General features: G+C 48.8%; 1 protein-coding gene across 5 annotated transcripts in view; it reads right to left on the bottom strand.

Moving 5' to 3' along the window:
• The window catches only part of DPP6 (dipeptidyl peptidase like 6), a 956302-nt gene that overhangs the window by 171280 nt on the left and 760072 nt on the right, over positions 1-24950 (bottom strand). For all 5 annotated transcript variants that reach the window (XM_027574866.1, XM_027574864.2, XM_027574862.1 and 2 more), the window contains exon 6: positions 23231-23283. In XM_027574866.1, coding sequence (XP_027430667.1) covers positions 23231-23283 — 53 coding nt within the window. The remainder of the gene's footprint in view (positions 1-23230; positions 23284-24950) is intronic.

Raw genomic sequence — 24950 nt, 5'->3', positions numbered from 1 at the left:
AAATGAAGCACAAAACTACCCGGAAGGGGTGGGGAAGGAAAGAACCAACATAAGTAACTTTGGGAAACAATATCGTGACTGGATATCATAAAGACAAAAAGATCAGAGGACAATGGGGTAGTAATTCTGAAACGACGTTATGTGTGTGCTAGAATTAAACTATTCTGCAAATATATAAATATAGTGGAGATAAAGAGAGCCAGTTTTCTCACTGCTGGAAAAACAAATTATAAGGAAAAGGGGAGGGCTAAAATGAACTGTGTGAAGTTGGCCTGGAATCAGAGGTATCAGTACAAACTCATGATTTCGAATATATACACACATACATCCAAAATGTAGATATATGTGTCTCCAGGGGTTAGCGTGCATACATAGATGTCCTTGCTCTGTTCACAGAGAGGCCTAGAACCAATGACCCCCAGTAACAATGAGCACACCCACTGCCCATATCTTGGTGTCTAAACACCATCATCCAAGGAAAGTAAATAGGGCTCCTAGGGGATGTAATCGTATCTGGACTGGAACAGAGAAAATACAGAATGAGTCTGGAACATCTTAAGGGTCCAGAAAGTGAGGAAATACTCAAAAAAGACAGAGGCTGGTTCAAAGAACACAGAAGCCAACCTGAAGGAGTTTCTCATGGCCAAAGCTAGATAAATCTGAGCAACTAAATAATCAATAAGAGTATCAGATTAACCCATAGAATAAAATCAATATTCATAAGTCCATACTAATATACATAAGTAATCAAATACATAAAGCAGCTCTTCCTCATGAGAGAATCCCAATTAATAAGTGTAGAATGAAGGAAGAAAAAAGTATTATACATGTGGTATTTTTCACTCAAAATGGGCATAAACCTCACTTCAATCATGAGAAAACACCAGACTGGGGCGCCTGGGTGGCTCAGTAGGTTAAAGCGTCTGCCTTCGGCTCAGGTCATGAAGCCAGGGTCCTGGGATCGAGCCCTGCATCGGGCTCCCTGGTCCCTGGGAAGCCTGCTTCTCCCTCTCCCACTCCCCCTGCTTGTGTTCCCTCTCTTGCTGTCTCTCTGTCAAATAAATAAATAAAATCTTAAAAAAAAAAGAGAAAACACCAGACAAACCCAAACTGACGCACACTTTACAGAACAGCTGACCAATAATCTTTGAAAGTGTCAAGGTCATGACCAACAAGGAAAGACTGACGAAATGTTGCCAACTGGAGGGCATTAAGGAGAACTAATGTCTAAAGGAATGTGGGATCCCAAGACAGGAAGGAGACATTGGTAGAAAAATAGGTAAAGTTCAAATAAGTTGAATTAATAGCAAGGTGCCAATGTTAATTTCCTGTTCCTGATAATGACATTGTGGTTATAAAACACACTAACAATATTTCAGGAGTATAGGAGAAGTAGGGATAGGGGTAGAGGGGAATCATTTGTACTGTTTTTGCCATCTTTCTTTGCCTAAAATTACTTTAAAATAGAAAGCTAAAAAAAATCTCATTGGTTATGAAAAATATTATAGAAAGAAATGAAAGTGAGAGAATTTCCCTCCCAACATACTGTAATCTTGATATTGAATTGGAAACAAGTCTTTGATACTTAGCATGGCATAGGTGCTCATACATGCATCCGAATAAACAGATGAGTAAGGATGGATGGGTTATGGATGGGGGTGGCTCTAAGTAAAAGACCTTTTGCAAGTTTAAAGACAAACCTAATGAATTCATTAGGTCTGGGTTTATCTAGAATTTTCCAAGCATGGAGAACAGAATAAGAAATTTTCAAATCCCATAGTCTTACTGAATATTGAAATGCACTTTATTAGGTAATGATTTCTAGGAGGAGTCTTGGATAATGGGGAACGGCAGGAGATTAGTCTCTCTCTAATCTAACAAGTGTAAATCCTCATAAATGCTAACTGGAGATGGTATCTCCAAGTAGACAACGTGCCCCAGAGGATTTCATGAGCACCCGCCAACAACACCATGACCACACGTGCATCCGGCCTTTGTTACCTTCACTCCTTCTGGAGGGCTCACATACGCTCCCTTTCTCTCATCGTCAGCACATGAGACACATTTCTACATCGAGAAGACAGCAATCGTTAACAGGAAAAGCCTGTGCTCCAGCCCCATGTCACACAGATCGGGTGCTGGGTGCAATTCTCAGACTACCCTCAACGAGGAAGGGGGTAATAGTTACCCTCTCCTCCACAGGATGGTCGTGAAATCAAGAGAAACAATGAATGTTACTTTATAAACTCTAACATGCTCTAAAGAAGGAATTGTTTTTTATTTTCCTAGCTAGTGAATCTCTGAAAGCTCAACTCCTCCATGACAACCGAACTGAGTTGCCGAGTTGCCTCGGTCTGTGTTTAGGAAAACACCATAGTGCATGCACTTCACACAGGGCAGGGAGCTCGGCTGTGGTGGAAAGAGCTCTAAGAGGCTATAAAAGTAATTCTGAATTCTGCCACTAATTGGCGGGGGGTGTGTGGGGTAATAGAGAAACTTAATCTAAGTTGGTTTTCTCGTGTATAAAATGAGAATAAAAATGCCCACTTTACAGGGTTGGACTTTATGATCCACTGTATATGAAAACAGGCAGTACAGAGCTTACCAAGTAAGTATTCAATAAACGCCAATTTATTCATTGGTAAACTGGTAAATAATGCAGTTGATTGTGCATACCACTATATATATATATATATATATATATATATATATATATATATATATGTAACTTTGACAAAAGGTCCAATAATGTATCAGATCTGAGGACAAATTTACTATAGAACTCAGCAATAAAGCAAACACCTTGATTCCTGTATTATGCAGGGGTGGGTTTAGGGACCTCAACCCTCAACCCTATTCTCACTTGTTTCTATGAAATAAGGCTATATTTTGCATTGGAATATAATGGTATAAGATTCATTTGCTTTCAAGTTAACGTGGATTTCAGGGTGGTCTCTTCAACTTCCCCTCCCACGTGGGGATTCCGTCTGCAATGACTCAGTTGGTGGTCATCCAGGCTCTGCTCAAACCTCCCACTGAATGGCTTGCCTTGCACAATTCTTTCTCTGCCTCAGCCTAGCAAATGGCCAGCTTGGGTTTATGCTCAACCCACCCCCTCATATAAACACCTAGGCCCCTGGGAACTAGCAGAGAAAGCACGGAGCCAGGTGTAGTTCAAGTCTGCGGGGTACTAACCCGTCCCACCATTACTGCTCCGTTACCTTCTTCTCAACCATGATTCCAATCTGTCCTGCTTTCCTAACTCCAGTACCTGGAAATAGGACTTGACTTGCAAATAGGCTCTTTGCAGATGTAACCGCGTTAAAATTAGGCCATTCTCAATTTGCGTGGACCCCAACCCCATCCTAATCTCTTATAAGAAGGGGAGACAACACAGAACAGACAGACTGGGAGAAGCCCAGGTCGCAACGGAGGTAGAGCCTGGAGTGACCACATCCACTAGAAGCCAGAGGAAGAGCGGAAGAATCCTTCTCTGCAGGTTTCAAGGAAGCGTGGCCCTATCGACACTTTAATTTGGATTTCTGGCTCCAGAAGTGTGAGGGAGTGAACTTCTATTTTGTTAAGTCACTTGGCTTGTGAGACTTGGTTACCGCAGCCCCAGGAAATCAACACACTCTTCCTTTCTTAGATAAACTGAGGCCCAAAGTGGGTAACTGATTTGTTCAAGGACACAGAGCTGATCCGTTCTTGTCTAAAGATGAATCTCCTGCTTTGGTCAGGGGAGAAAGAAAATCTCCAACTGACTTAAGGAACAAAGTAGAAAGACCCTCTGAGGGCAAAGCAAAAGTAGCCTCCGACGAAGTTTTATCCACAAAATGCTCGTTGTGCCCACATGCTTCCTTTTGGAGCCCCCACTCCCATCAAAGGAGTCCTGGATCCCTCCTTCCCGCACCGAGGACCACCGAGGGGTGTGTGTGTGTGTGTGTGTGTGTGTGTGTGTGTGTGTGTGTGTGTGTGTGTGTGTGTGTGTGTGTGTGTGTGTGTGTGTACGCATGTGTGGGAATGCATAAAGTTATGTTTCCATTTATTTTGTGGCTGGTTAGTGCCCTCCCACCCCAATTTTTCTGTCTTTTTAAAACTTTATTCATTTAAAGAACCCATGGCAGGCTCTGTGATAAATCATCTCCCGGAGATGGATTGGTAGAAAAAATGATTAAGGAAGAATAAAATCAGCTGGACTCACCATATCTCAAAATAATCATGCAATCCATTCTGATTTTGCTTATTTGGGCAATAAACAAAACAGGGCATCAATCATGCTGAATTCTGAAGAGTAAATTAGTACAGCAAAGTTTATTCATTTATCTTTCTAAGCTAGTTACAGGGACTGAAAAACTCCTCAATAAAAACAGCACTTGGAATAGTAAAGCTAAAAATTGCTTTTCTGGATCCTAACCTTTTGTGGCTAAAGACACCTAAAACCAGCATTTCATTATCAAATAATATGTGTTTTGTGACTCTTCCTATGTGCTTGGCATGGTGGGTCATGTAAAAATATAAGATATAGTCCCAGTGTATCTTAATATCAGATGCTCTTAAATATTATTGAATAATGAATAAATGGATGGATAAATGGATACATAAATGGGACCTCGTTTAATCACCTACTGATGATTGGTTATGGTCAGTGATACCTCTAAACTCATGCAGAACTTAAAGATTCATGATATCAGTTTTTACACATATCTTAAATTACACGGTTAAATTCTTGAGGGCAGGGATCCTCATAGGCATTAGTCCTTCTGGAGTGGCCAACATTCGAGGACGCATCCTACCATTAATTTTAAGTGTCTCTGTATCTATGGTGTATCAGGAGTTCCTTCCTCAGGAGAGAGCTGATATAGAAGTTTTGCTGCAGAGCTGCTCCAGTCACTGACAGATGATGGGGTGGCTCAGTCTGAAATGCTTGTGATGTCTCCCCCATCCAATTCACAGGGCCACTTTAACCCCTACGATCATAAGTTCGAGTCCTAAACAAAGTCACATGAAAAGCTTTTTTAGGTAAGAGGGGGGCTTCTCACTTATTTGTTACTCTGTCCTCAGTGTCTAGACAGGTGCTCAGTAACCTCTGTTAACAAAGGAAATGAGAGAGGAGAGGGCAGCATTAGCTGAATGACAAAGCCTATCTGGGGGGTGACGGAATGTTGGAAAATTGAATTAGGTGATGGTTGCACCATTCTGGGAATACACTGAAAACCACGGGCCTGTACAGTTTAAACGGATGAACTGCATGGTTTGTGAACTACATCTCCGTAAAGCCAGGGAAGGGGAAAGAAGGAGGGGAACGGGAAACAGGGAAAGAGAAGGAGGTGGGGGAGGGGGACCGCTGGCTGCAGCTGCAGGCTGCCTTCAGGGCATTAAGCCTCATCTGTAGACTCCAGGTTCAAGGTTATTTTTGTTCTGCCACATCACCTCCTAGTGATTTAGTGCCAAGCCTTCACGCGCTTGATGCTTCCTCAGGATGTGCTCCCTGACTTGGAGTTCCTGCCCTGCCTACCTGCACAAGGGCGAATGATCCCACAGGACACAGGAGCAGGGGCAAGCCTGAGCAGGGCTAGGGAGGGACCCCCATGCCGCCCTAGACGGCATTTATAAACGATATGAACAACATTTCTTCGAGTTCCTGACACTTAGCAATCAATCAGGCAATAGGGGGACTGACAGACTGCCAAATTTCAATAGCATAAAAAAAAAAATGGAACGAGAAGATTAGAATGTTTCACTATAAACTCGTGACTTTGCAGGTCCCCAAACTCTGGCTGCCACTAGCAGCCATCAAGGGGGACATGGGGAAAAGCCGCATATTTGGTTTCCTCTTCCTATACTTAAAACATTTGTTTCTACTATTTCTTAAAGGTATCCATAGGCAATACGTATTTTTCTATTCAATTATCTCTTCCAAGAGGAGGGGAAGAGCCCAGTTGGGATATTAGGAACAGTGGACAGTTCGGAGGCTTGCCATTCAAGGTTTGGGCAGTAAAAAGCTGCACCACTTACACAGAGGGTGTATAGGATGGAGATCTGTGTGTCTCACATATTAAGAAGGAACTCGGAGTATTCCTTAAATTGAAGGTTGCAGACAGCTGAGATGACGAAGACTGCCTTTTGCACAGTGAGAACTTAGACAATCCTCTGTGTATATGATCTTTAAGAAGGCCCACATCTGAATTTCAGGACCAAGTGTGTATGGTGTCGTTAAAAAATGCATATTTGGTATACCTATTATATTCAAAGTATAAACTGTGGAGAGAAAACTGAGCAAAATCTTTTGGCCTGTGGTGCAAATGGGGTTTTCCAAACATGGCCATAGCAATATTCCTGGTCCCAAATGCTTTTTCAGAACTTTGGTGGTCCCCACCCAAAGAGGGAGTTTATTTTCTCCAAACGGACCGAGGCCATCTGACTGCACCAGTGAGTAGAAGGCAGCCCAATTCCTCTGCGAGACTCCTGGGGATGAGTCACACAGGAAATAATGCACTCCCTGTTTCCCTTCTTTGGGAAATGCACCTATGTCACCATGCTGCAAGGTAGCCCAGGCCACATGGAGGGACCACATAGAGGGTTTTCAGCCAGCAGACCCAGCTGGGGTCTCGGCTGACAGCCACCATCACCTGCCAGCCTCCTGATGACTCTTGCCCTGAGCCTCTACGCTGCAGTTCACCCGGCGGACACCCAGCGAAGCCAGGATGGGCTGTTCCCGGTAAGCCCCAAGCAAATGGCCGATTTATGAGCAAAATAAATACTGTCAGGGTTAAACCACTCAGCTTGGGGGTAATGTGGTATTCCATCACAGTGCCTGGAACATCCAGCATGAGTACTGTACACAGAAAATAAGAAGAAAGCATAGTGTGGAGTGTGGTTTAAGACGGTGGGGGACAAAGGAATCCTCACGGTGTCACCTGAAAGGTGCAGACGTTTCACTCTATACGAAGAGCAAAGCCACCCTCCCTGTGTCCCCGGCAAGTTCCCGCCAGCCAGCCAATCCCTCCCAGGGGATACCTCTTCCTATCCCTCGTTCTTATCTCTGCCCCACTCTCCCGAGACACCTCTTGTTACTGGTTCTGACCTTTTCTAACTGCCCTTCAGTCATTGCTAGCTGAGTGGTCCAGGATTTGGGAGAAGTGACTGGATTCATTTGTAGTGGGGACGGTAAGCCCTACCTCCTGGGTGGTTCTGAGGACAAATGAGATGATTTATGGAAGGTGCTAGCAGCACTTTGCTTGGCAGGCTACAAGCCTGATGTGCAGGAACGCATCATGCGTGCGCCAAGGGACTGGTCAGCGCCTCTCTAGCCAGGCCACAGACTGCTCAGAGAGTCACTTAAGCAGGCAGATTCCTGGTCTCAGGCCCTGGTGCACAGTGCACAGAGAGGGACTTCTTGCTGCCCTGTCCCCTCTTTTGTCCTCAACAACATCTCTCCTGCGTACCCAAGAGCTGGTCCTAGCCTGGCCAGCATGTCACAGCCTCCCTGCAGCTGAGGGAGGCCTTGCACTAAAGATGCTTGTGTGCAAATGGCATGTGCAGCTTCTAGGAAGCATCCTAGAAAGAAGGGGGGCACACTCTTCTTCTCTCTGTTCTTTCCAGCTATAGCTGAAAATTCGGTGTGATGGCTAGACCCGGAGCAATCACCAAGGAGCACAAAGTGGAGGCTACCAGGCTGGAAAGCAAGGCGGCCGGCCCGGGTCCCTAACTCTCTGGGCTCCAGCCTGGGTCCCCTGGACGTGAGTCAGAGAGCAAGTTCTCCTTATAAACGCCCTTGTTATGTTGTGTTTTCTGTACCGCCCAAATCTGACCAAGTCATACTTGATATACTTAGTTCTGGGTGGATCCCAGAAATACACATTTTTAGAAGCTCTCCAGATGTTTTAAAAATAAACCAAAGACGGAGAATTGGCCCAGCTAATTGCCCAGCATCTGCATCTCAGGGAAGTGCACTCTGATGGTGTGGGCTGCCCGCGGCTCTCCGGGTGAGCACTGGGAATGCTGGGTAACCATGGCCCCACCATGCGGCCGGAGGGCCTGGCCATGTGGACGTTCCACACGCGGGTGGGGGTAGGGATCCCGGGCTGTGCACTGTGGTCCCTGACCAATGCTCCTTCTGACCAAGAGCTGAGCTTGTTATCTGAAGACACAAATGAGGCCCCTTGAGGAATTATTTTAAACCGATGTAACTGTATATGTTGATAGTAAAAAAAATCAAAACAAAACAAAAAAGTGCACAAACTTCCCAAGGACAAACTTGACCAGAGAACAACCCGGAGAAGCCAGACAGCATTACATCTCGAACAGCTCCGGGAGGGAGTGGGAAGCACAAGAGCACCGAATGGTGTAGAGGAAAAGTATGTTTGGAGCGAAACCGATTTAGATTCTACAGCCAAGGAGCAAAGCAGGGCGAGGGTGAGTGAGGGCACTGATCTCCAGCCCCTCTGCCTGTCCCCACTCCCTCCCCGGCATCTCGGTCTAGAGAACATTACCAGCTCATGCACTCGAAGCCTGCAGAGAAAGTCCTTTTTCCCTGCGGGACCCCATTCCCGATTCTGGGGGCCGCCCCCCGAGTCGTTGTGCCTCCCCCTTCCGCTGCTCTGCCCCTCGACCCCCTCTGTCGTCCCTTTCCACTCGGAAGGCACAACTTAGAACTTCCATATTCATTTTATCCCATCCGGAGGCTTATTTGCAGAATCAGGTCTGGAACAGTCTTGTTATTCAAAGTCGTGTTCCCGAGGGTTCCGTGAGGCCAGCTGGGGCCGCGTGGGTGGGCGCAGAACGAAGCAGGAGGAAGGCTTCTGGGCCAAGCCTAGTCTCCCACTCGCTCACTCCAGCCTTCTCCCCAGGGCTGCCCATCTGCGAGTCGCGCAGGCTGAGCCCGAGTACTGTGCCCAGCAACTGGGAGGGAGGACTCAGTGCTCACTGAGAGGAGCCCAGCAGCCTGCCCGCAGCCTCCCCGATGGGGCGACACCCTCCCCGCTGGGACCGTGCCGCACGACCCTGACCCATCCTGCCCCGAGCGGCTCGTCGTGTGTGGGCGAGCCCCATCGGTGATGCCGCAGACACACCCCAGCTGCGTGGCTACGCGTCCGGGCTGCTTCTCTACATCTTCCCTACCTTGTCCCTCTCGGCCCTTCTCTCCTTTCTGTTCCATTTTCTGGAAAGTGGACTCACCTTTGTTTTTAAGCCTTGCTGCCGAGTTTTCATTTCTGTCATATTTTTTAATTTCCAGGAGCTTTTTGTCCCGAAACGCAAAGAACACGCTTCTGGGTTGTCTCGTGAGAGTACAGGACCATCTCTGTGAGCATGTTGGTCAGAGGCTCTGTCCCCACATTTTCTTCTCCCCGCACGAAGAATTTCGGACGGACGCTAATTCCTCACTGGCATCTGCAGTTAGGGATTTGGGACCGAGGAGTGGAGGGCCGTTCTGAAGAGTGTGAGGTGCGCGTCCCGGCCCGTTCTGTCCTTGACGTCGGGGTCTTCTGGCGGACGATCCCTGGGGTGGGGACCCTGGTGGGCGAGGGGGGCTGCCACACGTCGCAGAGGAGGAAAGGGGCAGCGGGGTCTTGCTGCCCGCTGCACACGACCCTCCCTCCCCACCTTGGACCTTACACTGCCCCCCGTGTTCTGCCCTCTCCAGGAAAGAAACCTCCCATCCCCTGAGGACTCATCAGAGAGAACTTAGGGCTCTGATGGCTTCATAATTTTCAAATAGTCCTTGTTTCTCTTCCACACCCTTCCTCAGCCTCCCAAAGCACCCAGAGGGGCCCACCTCTCACCAGAGGTGATGTTCTAAAGATCTGATGTACCAGAATGGAAACCACACGGAAGCCACAGCCGACAAGGACAGACACCGCTGGGTGGTGGTCTGAGCTGAGCACCGCCTCCACCGCGGGTGCCGAGAGCTGCTGGGGTCCTCGGGAGAAGCCAGGGTGGGCTTGGCCTGGGAATCGGCTGCCTTACGTTTGGTTAGCCTGGTCCCCCTTCCTCGGTGTTGCAACTCAAAGTTGGGTTGCCTCTCCTCTCCTCTGTTCCTCAGGAGTTAAGGAGGCCTTAACTTTTTTTCACTTTCTCTTGTATCGGCGGGAGGTCTGGGGGCACCTCAGAGTAGTAGAAGTAGTTCTGTTGTGTCCTTGCTGGGAGCTCCTCACCCCTTCTTCCAAAAATCGCTTGTTGAGTCGTACTAACTATCAAGCCTGTGCCAGGCTCAAAGGTGTGCAGCGCCCAGGGAAATCACCGGCGATGCTCAGGTGCAGCCCTGCAGCGTGCTGTCGGCCCAGGGAGGGCTGGAGCGGGGCAGGGGAGCTGACCCATCTGGGAAGGTCAGGCGAGGCTTCCTAGGGGAAGCCACAATCTAGGGGAGATGGGAATGCTGAGTAATAATCATCAAAACTGTGATTCCTGGGGGTGAGTGTGGGTGGAGGAGGGGGGCCGGGGAGGGGAGTCCTCAAAGCTGGGATAGAGGAGGGGGACAGAGGGGACCATGCCTCAGACTGAGATTGCTTCTCACTTTTCATACACGGTGGAGCGGACAAGGGCCCCTGCTGGTTGCCCCTCAGCCAGCTGTGCTTCCGGAACCACGGGGTGCAGAGCGCACGAGGGGCCTTCCTGTCCCTTCAATCTTCCCACCTGCCCCCCAGGGCGCACCAGCACCTCCTATCCTCATGCCCAATGCTGTAGGCGACAGGAACCTCTGCCTCGGAGACCTTCTGCTTTTATATTTGCGTCTGCCTCACTATCAGCATTTTACAACCTGTGACCTCATGTTCCTATTTTGTTTGCATTTATATGTGGTCAAAAGCTTTTTGCAGGCCAAGGCTCATTTGCTCTGTGTTCTGTAGTGCTAAGGACAGGTGATACTAAATATTGATGCATCTTCAGCACTGGGTGGCTGATCATTTCCTATAGTCACTATTCATGTCTGTTAATTGGAACGCATCCGAGTCTACCAACACTACAAACCTCGTTACTTTTGTCAGTCCACCTCCTGGAACACTGTTTTCATTCCTTTAGACGTTAGTCCTGTTACTCCAGATCCTTTGAGACACTTGCTTTCTCTTCTTATAACTCTAACACTCTTCTTACAACTCTCAGCTTACTTCTTTAGTATGGAAATCTTCCCCTTGGCGATCTTGGAGGCCACGTCCTCCCGGGAGTGCTGGGGATGGCGGCCACTCACCTGCAGATGGCAGCAGCGTGTCAACCCCATGAGCACACTGCTAAGCTCTGATGACCAGCTGGACACCCTTCCTTGCCCACACCCGGGTTTTTCACATGTAAAGGGGGCTAGGACAGTCTTTACATCATCGGCATATTGTCAGCTGTCCAGGAGGGATAATGCAAAGCGCTCACAACAGTGTCTGACGTAGAAACCTCTACATAAGGTGATAGCCATTTTTTGGTTATGAATGAATAAAATTTCTGAGGTCCAGAAATAACTTTTGGAAAACATAATTCAACCTGTTCATAGACAAAAAGAAAAACACCTTGAAAATCTGGACAAATCTTCACATCAAGAATCCTCAGCATTGGGCGCCTGGGTGGCTCAGTTGGTAAAGCATCTGCCTTCGGCTCAGGTCATGATCCTGGAGTCCCAAGATCGAGCCCCGCATCGGGCTCCCTGCTCAGCGGGAAGCCTGCTTCTTCCTCTGACCCTCCCCACCTCATGCTCTCTCTCTCATTCATTCTCTCAAATAAATAAATAAAATCTTAAAAAAAAAAAAAAAGAATCCTCAGGATTTCCCTCATCTAAGATCCCTGTCTTTAATTTCAGGTCATTGTCATAGACCTACAGGAATTGGTTAGAGCCGAAGAACTTCCTGAGCAGATCCTGTCGACAAGGCCCCCTGGAGCATCTGTCCCAGCATCTCCATCTGATTTCATTTAGTGAGGAATCCCTTACATTGGATGGAAAAGAACATCTTTTAAAAAGATTTATTTATTTTAGAGGGAAAGAGCACGTGTGAGCAGGGCAAGGGGTAGCGGGAGAGGGAGAGTCCCAAGTAGATTTCATGCTGAGTGTGGAGCCCGACTCAGGCCTCGGTCCCCTGGCACCTGAGATCATGACCCGAGCTGAAACCGCGAGTCGGATGCTTAACCGACCAAGCCACCCAGGTGCCCCTGAAAAAGAGCATTTTTTGCCGCGTTTTTTCTTTATGAAAATATTTCACGTATCATTTCACTCTTAGAGACTATGGTATGGGCAGCAATGGCCTTTCCACAGCTCTCGCTTCTCGTGACCAATGTGTGATTTGAAATTAGTTCAGGTTGGCTTTAACTGGGGACAGGGGTGGGGTTGAAAGCACTAGATTTAAACTAGGAATTTTTCATTTTAGAAGGATCCCCCCCCCACCCCACATAAACACACACAGACACACACTCGTCACTCTACTCCGTGGACCGACGGGAAAACCACTTTTTATCTAAGAGCGAGTGCTCTGCTCTGTGGCAAACAGTATCTCTTCCATTCTAATGCTATTTAGTGGCCAGGATTATGTTGGTAGAAAACCAGTATGAGACAATTTGATGTAACCACAGTCAATTATTGTTTTGTCCACATGAAGATGATAAGTGCATCCGGGAACTCAAAATAATAATGAGATTGCTTTCACAGAAGACCTTTCTCTCTCTGGGTCCAAAATCATGCCAAAGATAGCAGTGGGTGCCCAAGAGCCAAGTGACCTGGATTAGCGCCGTGTTGTTGATGAAATGGGCATCTTGCCGTAAACAAGGAGCCGGCGATGGCAGAAGGCACCTACACTCTGGAAATAAACATTTCCTGTAACTAAAAGCCACACTGTCTGGCATCCACGGACGGCTGAGGATGAAGAGGTAAAGCCGGGCATCATACCCACCTGCAGCACCAACATCATCATCATCAACCTGCACGCACTGCTTATCACTGGGGCTGAGAGCCAGTGGTTCCCTTTTAAGGATATCTTGCTTTTATATTCTTTAGTTGACTTTGGTAACGTACATTTTTACGGCCTTTCTGTAATGCACCCGTATTACTGGATTAATAAGGAAATAATAGGATGTAACACCCACATGGCAAAGGTGGTGTTGCAATGTCCTCCAGGAAGGCTGGCTGCCTGGAGCACCCTTCTTGGAGAAGCTGCTATGAGTGAGGCCCGGCCGTCAGCCTGCACCCTTAGACGCCTGATATGTTTGGCTTGTGGATTCCTATCGATCTCTTAGAACGAGCTGCACCTTAGCCAAGTTCATAACCATCGATGTAACTGAGAAAGGTAATTTGTTAACTTTTTAAAAAAGATTGATTTATCTATTTCAGAGAGAAAGCACACAGGGGGTAGGGGCAGAGGAAGAGGGAGAGAGAAACTCAAGCAGACTCCACGTTGAGCACGGAGCCCAACACAGGGCTCGATCCCATGACCCTGAGATCATGACCTGAGCCAAAATCGAGGGTCAGATGCTCAACTGACTGCACCACCCAGGCGCCCCTAATTTGTTAATTTTTAAAAAGATTTTATTTATTTATTTGACAGAGAAAGAGACAGCAAGAGAAGGAACACAAACAGGGGCAGAGGGAGAGGGAGAAGCAGGCTTCCTGCGGAGCAGGAAGCCCGACATGGAGCTCGATCCCAGGACCCTGGGATCATGCCCTGAGCCAAAGGCAGACGCTTAACGACTGAGCCACCCAGGCGCCCCTAATTCGTTCATTTCTGATGAGAACTATAACGGGCCAGTTGGCCTCAGCGCTCATATTAATGAATCAGTTGGGTGAAACTGTAATCAGAAAGTACTTGCTGAGCCGGACAGAACAGGCAGACAGAGTGAAGTGGCCCCATATGGTGAGGACAGCTTTTTCCTCTGGCAAGCGTGGTGGACATTGTCGGTCTTTTTGCCTCTCTGGGCTTCTCTGTCTGCATACTGACCTTTCTATTCACCCAGACTGTCTTCAGAAGGGTTCAGTACAACTGGTCATATTCCTATTTCCTGCAAAATCATCATGACGAGTCGTGGGCACATCAGGGTCTCCAGCCACGTGATGGCAAATGAAAACCTGACCCGCGCCCGCAGGGACAATGGCAGTCAGGGCCACTGGATTTCAGTAACTCTTAAAGGACAACCTTTCTCCCTTTTCCCTGGGGTTCTTGGGGGGCAATGGAAGATGGTTACTTTCAACCTTATGTTTGTTCAACACATGTAAATATGAATTTTAATGCAAATGTATTGGTGTAACCTCTCTTTCTGCAGTCCTAGGATGGTTCTGACAACCCTCGTGAGCAGTTGCCCTTGGCCGTATTTTAGGAACAAGGAGAAGGAGGTCAGTTACACAGGAGGCAGGTCGGCAGGGGAACCCAGCTCCGCGAGCTTCAGCCAAGGTTCAGCAAGGTCACCTCCACCAAGGTGAATAGCTCTGCACTTTCTCATGGGACAGAGACCCTCAGGGGTGACTTTCTACCAAGAAATGGCACTTTACTTCTTCCAAACCACCAAGAGCCCCCCCGCCAGGCTGCCCCCAGCTATCTTACAGTTGACAGGCTTTTTGGTTTGATAAGCTGGGGCCACACACGAGGACTGGAGCAGGGCTAGCCTGGAGGTGTGGGCTGAGACCACAGTGACACCAGGGTCCCTTACCTATTTTCCCATCTGGCCTCTTAGAAGGCTTGTATGTAATAAGTAATGATGCATAATTTTATTTTGATAAGGGTCACTTATTTGCTTCAGATATCTTCCATTTGTCCTACCAAGCAGGAAAACAGCACCAATGTTAACTGTGACTCTTGTGACTGATGTCACACAGAACATAGACTGCAGCAGTGTTTCATCATATCGCTGTTCACAGACAGGACGCGCAGACACCCGCTGGGCAGTGGCACGGGGCAAAGTCACCACTTTGGCTTTATCAAATAATGCTGGTCACTGGGTCATCCCCAATCTTACGGCTCCTCAATGCAGTCCTCGCTACGAGCTTCACATCACACTCATCATGAGGAGGAAGAAAGAACCCAAATGAAATGAATGATGTGGCACTCAGTCCATAATCTGGCTGGAATCCCCTTAGGCTGAAATGCAGGGGAAGGTGACGTCACAAAGACAGTGCTATGCTTGGAGCGGGAGAACCGAGTTGAAACCATGGCTGACCATGGCCGACCACTAGTGGCGAGCCCTTGAGCAAGCTGCCTCAACTGTGGGTCTCAGTCTTCTCCTCTCTAGAGTGGGGACATGACCTATACCCCATCATCGTTGTGAGTACAAAATACGTAATGATACCGTACGTCTCAGCATCACACATGATAAGGGCTCACTGATGCGTGTCGATGCATTTGTATGCACATTCACTCACTTGCTCCCTCATCCGTGTATGAAAGGATAAGGGAGAAGAAATTTGGGCCTGTGCCGGACTGTAAGTGACGGGCTTTGTAAAGACCTGCACAGAAGAATAAAGAAAGAAGCAGGCAGATGACAAGAACTCAGGAAGTGTGATCAAGGGCATGGCTCCTCCCTGGAGCCAAGGGTGTGTCCTAGGAAGAACATTCTGGAAGAAACAGGCCAGGGGCAGAGTGGATGGAGCCTAGGAAGCTGCTGGTGTCTGGATGTCGTGTGGTCAGCAGCGGGGACTTACTGTGGCTCTGGGACAGGAACAGGCACGAAGAATGAGCACTGAGGGCTGCCCTCATGGGTGGGCTGCATAGGAAGGAGGCGGGTGGGGGCTGGGGGTGACACCACACACGCCCTGGGGGGGTTGCCGAGCCCATGGGCCTCCCAGGCCGACGTTCACAGGTAGCTCCAGTCCTGGCTGAGAAACTCAAGTACTGACATCACTGATCGTTAAATGCAGGGCTCACATCAGTCCTGGATTTGGATTTTTTTCTCTCCTTTAAGAAATGTTACCTTACAGTCTGTGTTGGCTGTTTCTGTCAGGGACCTGGGGGGCGCGTTTGTGAGCAGTGCCCTGAAACCACTCCAAGCATCTCACACAGTCAGTGGAGACTTACATTAGGGCCATGATGTGACGACTCCAAGTCAAGAGGCTCAGAGATGTAGAAAACTTGCCCTTCCCGTTAGTACCTGGGACCCGGGTGTGCCAACTTCTGTGTTTATGAAAAAGGTGAACGCTCTAAAGGTTCCATCACTCTCACCCTCCCCCTGCGGTTTGGGCATCTTCATCCGTCTTGCTGGATGTAGAAAACAGAGAGCTACCGGCTAGGGTTAAATTGAATTTGCATCCAGACAGGCAGAAGCATTCGCTTTGCAAGGCTTCTTCTCAGTCTGGGCACTTGGCCCAGGGCAGTACGTCGACCTTGCTCCTGAGTGTCTGCTGGCTGAGCTGAGTCCTGGAGAGCTGGAAAGCCTCAACGGACTGGACACTTGTGCCGTCAGGCTCTGGCCTGTGCCCTGGAAGCAGGCCTTCCCGGTGAGGAAGTACCCCAGCATATGGTCCTCTGTACCGTGCATTGTTAGTGGCTCCAGAAACACTTAGGAGTCATGTATATGCTCTGGGTTGGTGGTACTGCTCACCAATCACTCCCAGGGAGGACCAGTGCTGCCTGCCTGTCTTCTTCACAGTGTTGCAGTCAAGATGTAGTAAAAGAATGGCTAGGAGAGTCTGAAAAAGCCTGTGAATGTTTGCATACAGAATAACATATGGAGCTTCCCAACAGAAGTTACTCTATGGCCTTTGCTAGCGCTGGATGGGAGCCTCGGTCTGCAGCCCAGACACCAGGCTTTCCAGGCATGGAGGGCCCTGCACCCTGTCTTTAAGCTGGGAGGCAGTAGGTACACCCAGCGTGGGACCGAGTCACCAGGACAGTTTTGGATCTCAGCCTTCCATGGTCCCTCCTCTAAGAGAGGCAGTGCTCAAAAAACAATCCCTTCCCGGAAATCTGCCCAAGAACGGATGGATCTCGAGGGGCCGAAGCTGTCCTGATGGCTTGTGAGGTTTATGCCCAGAAGGTTATGCACACGAGCAGCCTCTTCAGGGGGTTGGGCTCTGCCTCCCCTCTCTGATTCCCTACCGCACCCACCACGTACTTCCCGATGGACCCGTCGTTCACAGAATGCTCTGAGGACAGCAAATGTGGGGACGAGAAATACACAGTCAGGCTGCAAGGCTACCCCTCAGGTGCCTGTACCGGGGACAGGACACTGGGCAGGCAAATCCGGCCAGTCACATGCAGGGATGGGGTGAGGACAGGCAATGAATTTAAAAAGGGGGAGGGGGCTAAACAGTACAGCCACTTTGGATAACAATTCGGCAATTTTTTATGGAGTTAAACATACATTTACTGTGCGAACCAGCAATTCTCCTTGTAGGTATTTACTCATGAGAAATGAAAACATAGCTCCATATGTTATTCTGTATGCAAACATTCACAGCAGTTTTATCCAAAAAAGCCCCAAGCTGGAAACAACTCACATGTCAAAGGGTGAACACGTGAACAAATCCCCGTGTATCCATGCAGCAGATTGGTTCTCGGCGACAGAACGTACGGCGGGCAGACATAGGCAACAACGTGGGGCACCGTGGAAAGCAATTATGCTAACACGGACCACATGAGTATGACTCCATCGAGAAGACACTCTAGGGGGGGCGAGACCACAGGGATGGCGACCCGTCACTGGTCGCCAGGGACAGTGGCGGGGGGCAGAGGAGGGGCATGACGGATTGTTTCCTGTCTCGGTGTGGACTTGCTCCCGTGATGATACCATTAGTCAAAACTTACTGGAGACCTGGACTGTAAAACCGTGAGTTATTACAGGTAAGTGAGGCTGCAACAAGCCGGTGATTATGTACACGGGACTGCCGTATGCCCGTCGGTCCGGGAGCCTGTCCACCCCGCGGCCCACCCCATGCCCCTCTCGCTGTCCTCCAGGGCCGCCTTCCCGCTCCAGGATTCCGTGAGTTCAACCCAACCAGTGCCACCGGTGCACGGGGCTCCGTGCCCAGCCCTCTGTAGGGACTGATGGAGCACAGACAAGGGAGGGAGGGGACACAGAGACAATACCAAATAAAGGAGACAGCAAGGGGTACACGCGGCCTTTCCATCATCTGGCCTGTGGCTGGCACAGTTTGGGCACATGCTGGGCACGCAACTCTCCTGCAGCAGGGAAGGATGCCCAGCACAAGCTACACACGCCCGGCAGACCCAGCCGTCCAGGGCCGCCTGCCCTGTGCACTGGGGCGCTTCTCTTCAGGGAAAGGTCTGTGAGCAGGAGGAGGGCTGACCTCAGGCGTGTGGCCAGCTCCTCAGGGGACGGACTCTCACGCCCGACCGAAGGGGGTCCGCAGACACGCCTCTGACTCTGTGTGACTCAAACCTGGCAAAATGCAGGGATCCGAACCGGCGGCTTCCCCGCCGATCCCACTAGGTGGAGCCCACAGCAAGCTCCCTGGGGAGGCCTGGACACCGAGCAGGGAGCAGCATCCCCCAGCCCCGGGTTGGGGAGGGAGCCAGGTGACAAACAGCAGGCTCTGTCCCGTTTCCACGCAGTGGAGTCTTTGCTGAATGTCACTAAATAAAAGGCCACGACCACCGTTCATCTGAGACCGGCCACTCCCTCTCTGAGTCTGTCAAGAGGACAAGGAAATTGTTTCAGGGGAAACTTCAGTCACTTGTTTCCAGAGAGAGAAGGGTTCAGTTTCCAGGACACTTGGTGACGACAGCAAGTGAAGGAGGGGCAGGCCCAGCAGACCCCAGGTCCCAACTGAAATCATACCTTCAGAGACTCTCATTTCCTTGATTTGGAGTACGGTCCTGGCATGCACCTTCTTCCTAGTCAACACGGATAAATTCGTTTCCTCCAACTGTCAGCCAACATCTGAGGAATGCTTCCTAGGATGGGACCGATTCAAGGGACAGGCACGTGAAGTTTAACCACAAGCCGCACATGCGTATTGTCACCTCTTTTTCAAATGGGTTTGTGGGCAGCGTGATTTGGTGGGAAAGTAGAGTTGAAACCAGCTCCTTTTGCATTGTGGCTGATGGCTTTTCTGCCGGCTGACCCAGCCCTGGCATAGGAGACCTCCCCCATGGGGGAGAGAGCAAGGTCTGTGGGCATCCCTTCTTCAAGGTCACGCTGTCCCTGGGCACCAGTCCCCCTGGGGTGCAGACACGGTCAAGCCCCTGCCAGAGAATCCCTTCTCTCTGAGGCCTCGGGATGAGGGAGAGGCATGCGTCAGGTAACGAGTGCATACTGATGAACACATTTCCAACTCCCATTCAGAAAAAAACACATCACTTGAACAAGGGGACTAGCCATTTGCCGTGAGAAATGGGAAGATGCTCACCTCAGAGGTCGGGTGGTTGGAGGAGGACTCTTTGAGAAGGGGGTGTGGACGCTGGCCGCGAAGCGTCAGAGCGTGGGGGCGCCAGGCACACAGAGAGCAGCCAGGCCCCGGCACACACGTGGGGGCGCGGGCACCCAGGAGCACGCCCTGTCCGGGGGCCGCGCTTGCACACACCGTTGACGTGACCACACACAGGAGTGGGGCTGGCATGCAGGGGCATCGCACGCATCTCCCCGGCCTCCCCCTGCTGCTGTGCACGGATCGCCACATTCTCTCCCACGGAGCCCGGACGGAGCTCTAGACTACTTTCACACTCAGCTCCAGGAAGCCATTGCACTTGATCAGAGTTGACAGTGAGGATGAAACTTACTTTGTGTCCAAATGCGGGAAATGGGGGGGGGTTAAAGAGACTTGGCCATATTATGGAAGATCTTGGTTCCTTCATGAATAGGGCCTGTAGTGCTTTCCACACACTGAAGCAGACACTTAAATGTACCACCTCATTATTCTACAGTATTTCCTATAACCTTTTCATGAACCCTATGAGTCAGGCATTTTATTTCCATTATATATATGGAGCAATTGGGCCTGGAGAAGCAAAGTAACTCTTCCGTGATTACACGGGTAAAGGGGCTGCCTGGGAATTTATTCCCAGATTTCTTTGACTCTAAAGTCATGTTCTCTTGAAAATGCTTGCTAAGGTTTGTATTCTGGAAGGAGGAAGGGAGAAGGGGAGGAAGACGGGAGGGTAAGGGAGAAGCAGCTAGAGGGAGTCCAGTGTTGACCTCCGAGCTGTCCATGGTTTTGGGAAAATGTGTGAAAGTCAGTAACGCTGGGAGTCTCCCCCCTCGATGCCATGGTAGAGACATGCAAAGCGATATTTTAAGGACATCACTTTCTTCTACATTTTACATTTCTTCACATTAGAACATTATACTAACAATCCTATTCATGCAAATTCTGGCAGCTGTGAAGGTAGCTGGCTCTCTCAAGTGTGTCTGCCTGGAAGGGCCAGCAGCAGGGCCCCCTGATATAAAAACTTAGTGAAACATTTTATGTTAAGAATGACTAGCTTTAAATCTGCTTTAGCAAACAGATTTGCGTAAAAGATACGTGTCTTTTAAGAATACACTTTTTGAACACTTAGTGTGTGGAAGTCAAATAAATTTTCCCTTCAGTTTTAGATCTTTGCATAGGTGAAAACCCTGCTCCCTCGGGATTCTCATTACAACCCTAGCCAGTGCGTGCAGAAGGACGGGGCTCGGCTCCCGCCACAGACAGAGGTCCAAACTCTGAAGGAGGAAGTGAGCACACGGGACAAGGGAGGGCCTCTCCTGGCTTGTGAACCACACCGTAGAAAGGGCATGCCCTTCCTTGAATTCTTCTGCCACTGGCAAAAAGGAAGGAAACCAGATTCAGAGGGCACTGAAAAATTAATTCAACCCTTCTCTGTGATGGGTTGGAAAGCCTGAAGCCAAGACAACATTCAAGTTGTAAGTGACAACTAATTCCATCCTGTAGCTCGCATGGCCTCGGGCTCACAGTGAAGACTTTAGGGGAGAAGCGAGGACAGAGAAGTGAGAAATTGGGAGAAATGTACAGATCTGTGTCTTCAGAAGCACCAAGGAAAGCTCTTCGTTTTGGGTATGATAAGTAATGTAAATCCTGATAACTTAACACAGACTTATTTTTGCTTTAAAAACACAGTTGTGCTTTCCTCTCTACCCCAAATCTACGTGGACACAAGCCTTAGAATGCGGGCTGCCTCCTTCTCCTGCCATCCGGTGGAGCACCTGCTCAGGTGACTGCTGCAGTTGTCACTAAAGCTGCAAAAACCTGAGGCCTAAAGCCTCAACCATGGTCTAAGACAGATTAGACGTTGACAATATATGAAATGAATTGATTCATTTTCCATAAACGATCGTGACAAAGAGGGAGAGGTGGTGGTCGAGCGATGCCGGCTTTGGAGATGCTATTTCGGTGCACAGGGTGATGGGACGTCCACTGAGGGTTCTTTACCAGTAAACGTAACGAGTCAGCTGCTGCAACTTTCAATCGTATAAAAGTCCTCGGGAAAGAAATAAATTAGCACCACTAAAAATCTGACCTTTACAGCTCTAACGTAACTCAAGGGTTGTCTTGAGAGCACGGGGTTCGGAGTCAGCCAGGCTGTACATGAGCTAGGAGATGCAGAGCAGCTACGCCTTACAGCTCTCACTGTAAATGGGGATAGGAATGTTTTTCTTGCAGGCTACTGTGCTGGGGTGTAGGTGCATGGAAGTCAATTTATAAATGATGGCAATTATTATTACTGTGATGATTTAAAAAAACCCGAAGGCAGACCGTTATATGTTGACATTCTCTATGGGGGGATCATCATCATCATCATCATCATCAACACTGAAAACAAGTCGTCAACACAGACTATCTCGTCCTCTGGTTTGCAGCTGGTTTAGGTCAGGCTGTCCAAATCTACTTTTTCTAAACTCTGACTGATGCAGTGAAGTATTAACACAATGTATCGAGCATAAGATGCTTTTACAGTTCTGAGTTTTACAAATATATAGAAGATGGAACAAAAATGTCTGTCACCTATAATACATTCCATTGTCCTACAACGGGCACACAAATCTCAAGGCATAATCATACTCCTGCCTGCCGTGAGCTTTGAAGACGCAGATCTGCTTGAAAAAATAAGAGAATAATTCCTCCTTAGTGGAAAACATCTGAGTTTATATTTAAAATATGCTTTAAATGAAAAATTCCTATGGATACTTCATTTTTATCACAGTGACTCATCTTAAGTTTCTTTGAACTTGATTTGTCTACTCATCTCACAGAAACTGTTAATCTCATGTTGCTGCATATCTATATACATCTCTCCTTTGTCTGAAGGCCAAATGAAATTATTTTCTCCATGTTTGTTTTCCAAAGAGATGCCCATGTTCGACTTAAACTTAGTAGAAAGCAGATGGACACAGTTGTAAACATTCATGTTGCTGGTTCATGCTCTCCTATTAAACAATACTTTTCAGCAATTCCTGCTGCTTGTTTAAACTCAGGAAAATGAGGATGTCTCCCTCAAATATTCATAGGCAACCCAGACAACACCAGCCATAGCACTTCCAGAGCCCCTCGCCTTTCCAAAGGATTGTGAAAGAAGCCCCAGAGGGGTGGAGGAGAGGACCAGGCACGGAACAAGAAGGCTGGGGGTGGGGGAGGGGAGAGGGGAGGGGACGGGGGGGGGGGAGCGGGGGCGGATGGGAGAGAAACAGAAAGCCATCCCCGCCTCTCATTCCTAGTTCAGCAGCCCTTCTCCACGTGTCTGACTCAACAAATGGCTTCAGCAGACTTTAACCAGTGTCTTTTGCTGCCTCTGGACTCCAGAGTTGAGCTCCTGATAATGCATCCCTGTGCTGTGTGTGGCAGAGCTACCCAGCCCCGAAAGCCTTATAAAATCATGCATGCTCTCATGTCTGTCCTTCCCACACACAGGTTTGGGTCCCAAATCATGCATTTTTGAGAGACCGGATGAGCTTAGGGGTGCCACTCTATTATATAGATAACCAGAACACTGTGGGAGTCCTGGGGCTGTCCCCCCCATGCCCCCACCCCTGTACCTGGGAGGACCACAGCGGATAACAGGGCAGGGAGGGTGGGGAGATAGTCCCGCCCTGCAGGACCTCAAGGGGAAACCTCAGCAACCAGAACAGGAGATAGATGGCTTTGTTCTAGGATGGGGGGCTTCACAAATGGGCAAGCAACCAGATGCATGGGACCCCCTAGAAGCTGGATACAGTTAGCCAGGGAGGAGCCAGCGAGGCCCCACAACATCAGGGGACTTCACTGTCAGAATCAAGCTGCCCCATTTCCTGCCCTTAATTCTATGAATTAAGCAACTACTCAGGGTTCTACCCTTTCTTTGTTCTGAGTATTTCTCATTAAAAGGAAATGAAAGAATAATCTTACCCATGAGGAATTTTGCTCAGGACATAATATCCAGTGTAGGAGTGTTGGTATATCTGAAACAGACAAGACAAAAGAAAAAAAAGAAAGAAAGAAAGAAAGAAAGAAAAAAAAAAGCAAGCATTGAGACAAAGGCTGTGACCATGGTATTTTTCAAATCACTGTGCATCCTAAAAAACATCAGTGGAGGAAAAGTAGTTAATCAGGAGACCTGGAGGCAAAGTGTTTCGCTTACTTAGAAAGTTAACTTGCATATCCTGTTTATTTTACTTTCTTCATTTGCACATTGTTTACTGGGCAGAGGCTTGATATCGACCCCATAGGTGGCTGGTTTGTGATTAAATCGGGAGCACAGATTCCCAGCTCAAGGACATGTAACACAGGACGAATGAAGAGGTCACCAGAGGCTGTCAGTCAGCTAGACCCAGCACACCAGAAGACCCATGTACTGGGCGAGTTCCCTGTAAATTACGGCAAATTCCATTGTGCGTCCTCGGTGAATACTGAAACCAAGATAGGCTTAATTGGGCAAACTCCTGTCCTTCTGTACAAAGCGATGTGTATCTTTTAGCTTCAGAGAGTGGTCAATAAACTAAGAACTCATTACAAGAGGGAGTGTGGCTTTTAAAACGAAGGTAACAAAAAACAGTGTTTCCAAACTCCTATAACCCCCAACCTGAAGCTTCTCTTAAAATCTTGAGCCAGGAGATGATTCTCTAACCCGTAAATGCAATGACTTGAATGCAAGGGATGACCACAAATGGGGGAGAACGTGCAGTTCAAGAATTCTTGGCATCCTTCACCTCCAACTTTCTGGATAGAGACCCTCCCCAGAGCTGGAATGTGATGGATTATCTGCAGGGTTGAAGCAAGAACATACTGCACTTCTCTTTCTTCCACGCGTGTAACTTCTGAGAGTCAAGAGCCTGTGTGGGGACATGTTAAGCGACCAGCATTTAAAACCACCTTCCTAAAGGTAATGGGTGAGGCCAAGGGAGATAGGTCCAGTGTGAAGCATGTGGGATAGAGGAATGCACTGGGGTGTGGATGATGGAGTGAGCCTGAGAAAGAGAACAGGCAGGACCCTGCTAAGCTCACTGACTCCCCGCCTCGTCGGGGCGCCTGGGTTAACTTAGAGATAATCATAGTGGATCACAGTTCCTGGAGGAAAAGAATCCAGATATAAAAGTAAACAGCAGCCCTCAAGTCCCAAAGTTCTTTTGCTTCTGAAGATCCTGAAACTTCTGCACCAGAAATACGGGGCCTGGGGTGGCCTATTGGAGGAAGGTGGGTAGGCATCCGACGAGGAAATTTGTCCAAATACTGCTTTCCTTATGAGTAAATAGCCAGTAAGCCAAAGAATCTGAAGGAGAACTTCCGGGCCTGCCCCTGCAATCTGAGAAGGAGCACACAAACCTACTCTGCTGTTTCTGACGTGATGCCTGGTCCTGCTTCCCCAGGAGAAGAAGGGAGGGCTGGTCCTGAGCAGATTCCTGGTCAGAGAGCACCCATCCGAGGACCCTGTGCTTTGACTAAACTGCCCCTGGGATGGACCAGCTCCCTCAGATGCAAGAACAGAAGCTCAACAGGCACACCACCTTTGTCCGAGGTCAGGGCACATGGTGCTGCCTAAACTCTCCCCCAAAGCCACCTGTTCATCCTGTTCATCTCACTCTAGTTTCATGATAACCCAAGCAGGCAAAAGGTGACCTTTGTTGGCTAA

Source organism: Zalophus californianus, chromosome 12, assembly GCF_009762305.2.
Source record: "Zalophus californianus isolate mZalCal1 chromosome 12, mZalCal1.pri.v2, whole genome shotgun sequence".
Taxonomy (NCBI): domain Eukaryota; kingdom Metazoa; phylum Chordata; class Mammalia; order Carnivora; family Otariidae; genus Zalophus; species Zalophus californianus.
The sequence above is the reverse complement of the archived record's forward strand: the minus strand, read 5'-3'. Positions and strand labels throughout refer to the sequence as shown.